The sequence below is a fragment of the Diplotaxodon limnothrissa genome, linkage group LG6, assembly GCF_057381915.1.
Source record: "Diplotaxodon limnothrissa isolate DT_005_m linkage group LG6, D_limnothrissa_male_GT1.1, whole genome shotgun sequence".
Classification (NCBI taxonomy): domain Eukaryota; kingdom Metazoa; phylum Chordata; class Actinopteri; order Cichliformes; family Cichlidae; genus Diplotaxodon; species Diplotaxodon limnothrissa.
The window spans coordinates 13,112,603-13,122,420 of NC_140601.1; the positions used below are offsets into that span (position 1 = coordinate 13,112,603).

At 45.5% G+C, this 9,818-nt stretch overlaps 1 protein-coding gene across 1 annotated transcript; it reads right to left on the bottom strand.

Moving 5' to 3' along the window:
* Nucleotides 1–335: 335 nt before the first annotated feature.
* On the bottom strand, nucleotides 336–4,193 carry LOC146630235 (uncharacterized). Its single transcript, XM_085355678.1, has 2 exons — nucleotides 3,319–4,193; nucleotides 336–1,329 (listed from the first exon to the last, which is right to left on the bottom strand). The coding sequence occupies exons 1-2, from the start codon at nucleotides 4,191–4,193 to the stop codon at nucleotides 336–338; spliced, it is 1,869 nt and encodes a 622-aa protein (XP_085211804.1).
* Nucleotides 4,194–9,818: the final 5,625 nt, after the last annotated feature.

Consider the following 9,818-nt stretch of genomic DNA (forward strand, 5'->3'; position numbering starts at 1 on the left):
TCTCACCCCGGGCTAAATAAATCTCTGGCTGTTGCCTTACGTTGATCAGTCCATTGCTCCTGCCTCCACATGCTTTAAAAAAATAAAAGAACTTATTGTTGCAAATTCAACTCTTGGGTCCCATGTGCTCCAGATGACAGGCTTCTACACATGAAAAGAAGGAGAGAGTACAGAGCAGGTCACTTTATCCTAAAAGCAACGACTGACTCTTGCCATGGATTATTATACAATGTTAACTGCAAACTTTAACTTGGGAGCGGTGTGCGTGTTTATACTGCCTGCAGGAGAAAAGGAAGCAATTCCTCCCGGCTGATACATCAGATAAACTGCAGTTTTCATAGGCTGGTCATATCCGTTGTTTCATTCTCCGTGTCCCCAACCAGAGAGTAGGTTTGTGGTGTTTTGCTCCTGTGCTGCCCAGCATAACAGAAAGCAGCTTTGCCCAAAGTAATGATGTCTCTCTTATCAGCTGACATACTATACACTCTATCCCCCGAATGCCTCCTCGGAGGTAGCACGTCTATTTCCACAGGACTGATTCCTAAAGGTAACGGTCCAGCTTTCTCATTTAGAGAGTGTCTCCGTGTTGGCAGGAAGTCTGCTTTTTGTATGGTGTGCTGGAGGCCGTGGAGCTGGCAGGGTAACAAGGAGCTGTCGCACACGCTGGGACTGGACCGACACCAGTCTGAGATGCTGTGGTCGGAGCCCGCTCGGCTGTCTGAACTGTCTCTGACCTTCTGCCCCAGGCCCTGGACTCTCGCCAAGTTCAAGAGCCTCGGTATTGTAACCATGGATGCAGACGCCGCCACTGCAGCAGCGATAGGGCGGCGCTCAGCAGACGACACTTTGCTGTCAGTTATCCCTGCTGCAGGAGGCACCACTGTAACTGAGCTGGAGAATGATGAGGAGTTGAAAAGAGAGGCAACCTTTTGGTAGTATCGTGTCCTTATGACCTTTGCTGAGCGGTACAGGTCTCCGATGAAACAGTAGCAGATCGGATTAAGGCTGGAGTTTGTCAGGCCTAGCCACTGGGCAAACGGTCTTGTCTGCAGGAGCCAAGACGATGGCCTTTGCTCGCAGTCAATCCAAAGGTCGGCCAAGTAGAGCGGCAGCCAGGACACTGCAAATAGAAGCACTAGACACACCACCATCTTGGCAATCTTCTGACGCATCTTAAGGCGTGAGGTGTGAAGAGCTTGGCTTCGGGGATCGAGATCAGCGAAAGTGGATTTCTTTCCTCCCCATAGCCGCCTGCCCGTGAGGAATCCTATGGTGAGGTTAAAGGTCACTGGCAAACAGTAGAGCATCACAAACAGCAGCACGTTGTATCTGCAGAGGAAGTGAAGTGAAGAAGTGAAAACATTAACAATGAGATGGTAATTTCAATCTTTTCTGAAACCCTAAAATACATAGCAGCAGTTTTATGTGCAGTTTATGTGGTGGAATTCTAACATTCACATTTTGTATCGCATTGGCACCCTCCAAATGGAGCTATTGAGAAAGATATATTTTTATTGCAGCAACATTTCAAAGTTATATCTATTGCAGTGCAAGTATAGATGGTAAATGGCCTGTATTTATATAGCGCTTTACTTGGTCCTAAGGACCCCAAAGCGCTTTACACTATACACAGTCATCCACCCATTCACACACTGGTGATGGCAAGCCACTGGTGTAGCCACAGCCACCCTGGGGCGCACTGACAGAGGCGAGGCTGCCGGACACTGGCGCCACCGGGCCCTCTGACCACCACCAGTAGGCAATGGGTGAAGTGTCTTGCCCAAGGACACAACGACCGAGACTGTCGGAGCCGGGGCTCGAACCGGCAACCTTCCGATTACAAGACAAACGCCCAACTCTTGAGCCACGATCACAATCCTCTGTCAGGAAAACAGAGGATTGTTCTCAAAACTGTTCAACTTATTCCTGTTTTCACAGACGTTGGACAAGGATAAATATTGCAGGATTAAAACCAGCATTATTGTCTTAGAACTGAAAAGTGTTAATGGTATTGTTAGATAATCATCACCTCTGCTAAATGGATTCACAGACAATGAATGTCGCCACAATGGCTACAAAGCTAAAATGAAAGTGGAGAGTAGGGCTGTGCGATATGACCAAAATCTCATATCCCGATATAAGAATTCTATTGTCCGATAACGATATAAATCACAAAAATGTAACATTTTCTGTAAATTCTGGCAGCTCGACTTGCGTGAAGTGTTTCCAGCTGCAGGTCATGTAGCTGGAGTCGAGTGTTTTAACCGATGCATGAAACGATACATTTTTAGACATAAGTTTTCTTTGTGAGTATTCATTACACGGCGTGCTGCGGGGAAAACCCTGTTCTAACATTTGAGTCTAAGGTTTATTTTTTAGCACCTGGCGGCTTTTTTTTTAACTTCTCATCCGTAAATACTCTGCATACTCTTTCACGTGATTCAGTTTATTTTGAAAAGTCTCAACAGGATCTTGAGCTTTATTGTGAAAGGTTTATGTGGAACATAAACAAGCGGACACGCGATGGTTTTACCGTCGTTGTTGCTAACCACAACGCATAAAAACAGGCGCTTGTCCGTCCGTAGTGTGGTTATATTAAGTATAAGAGAAAGAGAGAACTTTAAGAAATTAATATAGCCACTACAGTGACCATCAAAACGATGAAAAAATATTGCTGTAAACGGTTTATTTTGACACCACGAAACAAACAATAGCGTAAAATGAAACATTAGATGTTTTTATATCGTCATCCGATATATATCGTTATATCGAACAGCCCTAGTGGAGAGTGCACACAACAGAAGTCATTTTGAGCTACTCGGCAACCTATGATTAATGGAAACAAAACAAAGAAGAAGAAGAAAAGAAGTTGGACTCTTTCGAGCATGTTGAAATTGTCAATTTGACTCTTCAGACACCTCTGCATGATAAGTGGCTCCCTGCATATAAATATAGGACTCCTGGCAAGGGATAGCAACCTTTAACAACAAGCATGGGTGTAGAAACTGTTTTGCCTCAAATTACAAATTACTCACAAAGCTAGTCTGAACAGCCAATAGGAGCCATCTGTGATGCCTCCTCCAATCTGATGAGCTCAATTAAACATTCATTCCTGGCAGCAGAGCTGGAGGGTTAAAAAACCCCACAAGCGGTGGACATCCAACAAAAGCGTAGCCCAACAGCACTCAGGGCTGAGGGTTTGTGTCAGGAACCTCAGACTGCATTTCCATTTGTGTCGTTCACGGCTGAACTGAACTTAATCTTGTAATACAAACTAGGTCATTGGACTCTGCTACGATCTGCAGGCTGATTACTTACCCCTGTTTGAGACGATGCTGAGGCCACTCCTCCTGACAGACCAAGATGGTGAAAGTCTCAAAGCTGATCTCTCGACGCCGGTTCATCACTGCGATGGGAGCGCACATCATCGAGGACACCGTCCACACCACAGCAACAGTTGCCAAGATCCGGCGGCGGGTGAACATGGTACGAGCTCGGAGCGGCGATCGAACGCTGTAGTAACGGTTGACGCTGATCACCGTCAGCGTTAACACGCTGGCCGAGACCGAGACAGCCTGCGTGAAGGGCACCGCTCGACACAAGAGGTCACCGTACACCCAGGCGGTGTAGATCTGGCTTCCCAAGGTGATGGGCATGCACACGCACACCACAGCCAGGTCGCACACCGCCAAGTTTACTAGGAGACTGCGTGTAGCACTCACGCCAGCTAGCTGCCGACTGCGCCGGCTGGTGAGGACTCGAAGGGACATCAAATTGCCAACGAATCCCAAAATGAATGACAGGCTGTACATTACAGTCAAAGCAATGGTGCTGGGCTCGTGGAGGGTCCAGAGCAGCATGCTCTCCAGGTCTGCCAAATCATTCGAGGAAAAGTTGGTGAAGGATAAATCGAAAGAGGAATATGATGTTTGCCTGATGGCTGAGGAGGAGGTGGTGGACAAGAAAGGGAAGGCGATGAGGGAGGAGTACGGAACAACAGCGGTGGGCAGCTTAGAGGGCAGAGGCTGATGAAGAGAGCCAGTCAGGGGGATGAAGGTGGCGGGCAGATTTAGAGCGCTGTGGAAGCTGTAGCTGTGGTTGAGTTTTTGCTGAGCGCTGTCGTGCTGCAACTGTGTGGTGAAGGTGGGCTCAACTGAGCTCCAGTCCGACAGCTGGTCACGGGAAGGATCCATGCTGTTTCCCAGTGGAAGCAGTAGAGAAATATGGAAATCTCTCAGCTGGATGGCTTACTGGGTGGGTTTACCTTGGTCCATGTTAAAATCCATTCTGACAGACGAAAAAGAACAAGCCAAAAACATACATTATTAAAATCCAAAAAGGAGAGAAATCCTCATCAAAAACGTCACATCAGGTTCCACAGTCTTGCCTTGAGTTCTGCAGGTCCTTCTGAAGCGCGTGGACAAAAATCTCTTTAGAGAGATGAAAACCTTGGTTTCCCATCTTATGCCACATCCTATGAGTCAGCTGGAGTCATGACGCTGTTCAACACTGGTCCCAGTGCAGTTCTTATGTAACGTGTGGTACATTCGTTCCTCGAGGGAGTGGCTGTCTGAACCTGATAATCCACCACCAGACATTAACAGTCTTTTTCACCTTCAAGGAAGGGAAAACTCATACAAACCACCCCCCGTCTGCCTCACGCTCTCGTCCTCCTCGCACCTGTAGTCCGTCATAGTGATGCAGTCCCATCTGTTTAGAGAAACCGGGCAGATATCAGAGGCTGTTTTCACCTGTAGCTGTATTAACAGCTACGCAGAACTGGCAACAGCAAATCACACATTCCTGGACAGAAAACCACTGACACGCATTTAATGACCTAAGTAAGTATGTCAATATTTGCTGTCATTTGTTTTTAGTTACAACAACCTCATTAAGAATAAGAAAAAATAATAATGTTAGTTTTTTACTTTCCTAAAGTGCCCCTAGAAAAAAAAAAATCATCTAGGCTATGAACAAAGACAGAGTCCACATAACCACGTCACCTAGAAATCAAAGCAACCGCTTCTGTTAAAAGACATACAAAAACCATAAATAGTTAAAAGGTGGAAAAATGAGATAGCAGTTTGTAAAATAATGACAATATAAATACAAAGAGCTGACCCAGAGAGTTTTACTGACTGTGCATATGCGGATCATCTTGATGCTGAAAGCCTGAGGATGTTAAAGAGGCAGCCAGATACTGAAGATCTGCAACACACACACGCGCACGCAAAAAAAAAAAAAAAGACAGTAGCAAAGTTGCTCCTGGATCGCTGACAACTGGTATGTGCGCTGTAAAATCCCTCTTTCAGTCCCAAAGCGACAGCGTGCTTTGTTGTTTGGAGAGCTCTTTGTGTTTCCGTCAGCTTTTCTTTAACACTAACGAGCTCAGATGTCTGCGCTCCTGCAGGCGGGAGCACCGAGCCCATCCGCCACTGCAGGACTGAATATGTGAGAGGAAGGGATAAAGAGTCAGGGAGCGAGCAGCTGCTGCCCGACACACACACACACACACACACACACATACACACGCATACACCGCCTCGTACTCAATCACACTGCACCTATGGCACTTATGAAACCCTATAATCAATCAAAAAGTGTCTCACTTCACTCCACAGGCTCCTGTGTGCTAAAGTGAGGGCACTCTGTGTTTCAGTTACAACCCATAAAATTGACATTTGCCTCTTCTCTTGACACACACAAACAGAGGTAAACTCAATTCTGTCTTCTGACTGATTACAGGAGCCAAATGGCTTAGTGACTTGTAGCTTACAGTTCTGCCATCGCTCTGGCAGCAGCTACGGATTTTGACTGAATGAGTGAAAAAGCTCAGTGTTTAGATCCTATATATATCCGTAATCTGCCCAGCTATAGTAACCACGTTCCCCTGGAAACAAACGGGTTAATGATAAATGGCAGGGTCAGATTTATTGCCTGCTACAGGGATAAAATCAAATACTGGCAAAGCAGATGTTAGCCCAGTTCCCCAGCACCCGTGTTTGAGAATATACATGCAGCAGGCAGAGCTTGTAGCTATATGGATACTGAAAATTATCCTGTGTGTTGGTCACTTCTGATTCAATTAGAAGCGTATTGTATGATCAAAGAAACATCAAATGTTTTTGTTTAAGAACAGCGCCTGAAACTGAAGGAGTTCACGGTTATGTTCAATCAACATAAATGGAGTACTAACCAAAACACAGGATATAGCTACTTGTTTACGGTCTTTTCGTTATTATTCCCTTATTATTACCCAGCTACCTTTCAGAGCATCACTGAAGAAACCAAAACCAATAATTATTGTACATGGAATTCATAAAAAAGAGCAACTCAAAGACACCGCTAAAAGATTAAAGGAAGATGTTCAAAACACATCAGATCTCAGTAAGTCAATGTTAGAGTTTGTATTGTTGATTGTCATTTATGCTTAGAAATATTTAACCATAGATGCTTAGAGGTGTATAATCAATTGTGTAGTGATAAGTTGTGTGATCTTTAACAGGCTACAGAGGCTTGGTGTGTATTCCACACTAGAATGCACACCTACATCCTGGGAGCACGGGAAGAGGTCGCATCTTGTCTTAATTGTTTTATGGTAGGATTAACGTAGCTACGTCTGTTCTAGTCTAAGTGCTTTTCTGTTTAGATGAACTGCTGGACTTCCTCACCGGGGGGGGGTCTAGTCTACCCTCTTCCTGACCAAGGATGTTTGACCCTTTGATCAGCAACACACACACACACACACACACACGCACACACACACACACACACGCACACACACACACACACAGGCAAGGTACTCTTTGTTTGTATGTAGACGTCGTATGTTAATGAACCTATGCATATTCATGTAACCTCAATAAAAGGACAGTGTTACGGGAGGACGGACGAGAGCTACTGGGGTCAAGCGAAGGAACGGCGTTTGTCTGGTTCTCTCCCGTGCACGAGTACCATGAAGAAGTTTGCCTACTTGCGTCTTGCTTGCAGTGTAATTATATTGTCTTAACGTTCCAGCGAATAGGTTTATGCTACAAACCTATCAGTCGCCACATCGTTTGATGGAAATGAAAATGATCACCCTACAGAGGGCTGAATTCAAACCACGCTGCTGACTAGTCTATTTAATCCAAATTTCATTGCAACAACTCAAAATAGTACTCAGTAGTTTGTATGGTCCCCGCGTGGTTTTATGCATGCTTGACAACATCGGGGCGTACTCCAAATGACAAGGTGCATGGTGTCCTGGGGGATCTCCTGCCAGATGTGGGCCAGGACATCACTCCCGGAGCTCCTGGATAGTCCAAGGTACAAACAGATTGCAACAGATAGACAAGAACATAATGTCCCAGAGGTGGATTTAGGTGAGGTGAGCATGGGGGCCAGTCAATGGTATCAATTCCTTCATCCTCCAGGAACTGCCTGATAGTTTCACCAAATGAGGCTGTTGCCTAGCCCAGGGGTGGGCAATCTCAGTCCACGAGGGCCGGTGTCCCTGCAGGTTTTAGATCTCACCTTGGGTCAACACACCTGAATCACATGATTAGTTCGTTACCAGGCCTCTGGAGAACTTCAGGACATGTTGAGGAGCTAATTTAGCCATTTAAATCAGCTGTGTTGGTTCGAGGACACATCTGAAACCTGCAGGGACACCGGCCCTCATGAACTGAGATTGCCCACCCCTGGCCTAGCCTGTAGAGGTCTGTGCGTCCCTCCATGGATATGCCTCCCCAGACCATCACTGACGTAGCGCTGGTCATGCTGAACTCATAAAGTCTGTTTCTTAATATTTGGTCAGAAACTGTTACACCTGCTAGAGGTCCTTTTGAAACTCTGGCTGTGCTCAAGCTGTTCCATGTGTCCAGCTGATGGGTTAAGGACCTTCTACAGCCTGTCCAGCTCTCCTAGAGTAACTGCCAACTTCCTGGAATCTCCTCCGTAAGACTGAGCTTGAGACACAACAAACCTTCTGGTAACAACATGTATTGATGTGCCATCCCAGAGGAGTTGGACTATCTGTGCAACCTCTGTAGGGCCCAGGTATCGCCTCATGGTACCAGTTGTGACACTGACACCAAAGCAGCTGAAACTGATTAAAACCCCTTCTGCTACTTAACTCAACACATCAACAACCCAGTGGTGGAATTGACTTGATGCAGTGCTCTGATTAAAATAGTGTTCCTTGAATTTTTTTGAGCAGTATATTTTAATGTCAAGTTTGTTCATAGCCTACTTTGGCTTTGGTGACAGCTTTCGAACTCCGTTCTCTCAACCAGCTTCACGAGCCCATCACCTGGAACCTTTCCAATAACTATGAAAGAAATTTTATAATATAAAAAATATGCTGAGATTTAATTATTAATAATGGATTGGATTTATATAGCGCTTTTCAAGGCGCCCAAAGCACTTTACAGTTCTACTATTCATTCACTCTCACATTCACACACTGGTGGAGGCAAGCTACAGTAGCCACAGCTGCCCTGGGGCAGACTGACAGAAGCAAGGCTGCCATATCGTGCCATCGGCCCCTCTGGCCAACACCAGTAGGCGGTAGGGTGAAGTGTCTTGCCCAAGGACACAATGACCAGGACAGAGAGCCCAGGGATCGAACCAGCGACCTTCCGGTTACAAATGCACTTCCCAACCCCCCTGAGCCACGGTCGCCCACAATTTCATGCTTTTTTCAAATATAGACAGCATAAAAAACATGCTGCTGTGCCATTGCATCACCCGTTGGCTTGCACAGCAGCGATTTGTCAGACATAAGGGAGCCAATCCCAAACATATAGTGTTTTTTATTGTTTGTTTCTCTCTGAGTGGGACAATAAATTATAAACTTAATGTTGTGCTGCATTAAATAAGACTTGAAAGATACCATAAAGTCATCAGAAGAGTGCTTACTGAGGTGATAAATCACGTCAGCAGCAGGGCAACTTTCTGACTTGTCTTACTTTTCTTTTGAAACCAGAGGTTTTGCCCTCTGTTGGCCACCAAGTGCGTCTGCATTTCAGGCCCTATACCAGGGGTCAGCAACCTTTAACACCCAAAGAGCCATTTGGACCCAGTTTCCACGAAAAAGAAAACACTGGGACATCTAAAATGAAGATAACACTGTATATATTGTTTTTTCTACCTTTATGCTTTGTGTGAACAACTAAAGTGTGTTGCTCATGAAATCCATGAAGTGCTACAGAGAAAGTTACATTTTATTTATGTAATGAACACATTTTGAACTCTTAAAGAAATATAATAAAAGGAAAGACACCCAGCTGAACTAAAATGATCCATGTAGCAAAGAAAAACCGTTGAGAGCCGCCAGCCTTATATCGCCTTTGGACTTTTGGAGCCTTGACCTGACTTTTAAAAAAATCAATTGGAAAAAAGCACTATGCTGCTAAAAAAATGAAAAATAAATATTCGCAAAATTCTGCATAAATATTTATTTATTTACTTATATTTATTTTACATGGTAAATGTGTGTGGCGGGGCTTGGTCTGCAGCGCCGCTGCAGGGGAGGCGTACGCACCTGAGCTGCACCCGCAATCACGCCTCGCCGCCTTAAAGTCTGTGCTCTCTTTGCTGTTGTGTTGTCGGGCTGTGAGCTGAAAAGCTACAGCCGGCTGTATGCGCACAGCAACCGTGTGTGAAAAGTGGTCAATAAAGAGATGCCGAAAAGCGTGTTCATGGAAACATCGTCAGGTCTGCCGTGATATGTTTACAATGGGACTTCTGCTCCTGAACCTCTGCGCACAGTGAAGTCACTTTCATCTTTACGCAGGACTGTAAGCTGTCATCTGTGACGCGGGAGCCGTGTTTGT

Bases quoted from the DNA above. Each gene is read 5' to 3' on its own strand.
- LOC146630235 (XM_085355678.1), bottom strand. From the start codon at position 4,193: ATGGATCCTTCCCGTGACCAGCTGTCGGACTGGAGCTCAGTTGAGCCC. The intron at 1,330-3,318 runs GTAAGTAATCAG...CTTCCTCTGCAG, and splicing joins CAGCATCGTCTCAAACAGGG to ATACAACGTGCTGCTGTTTG.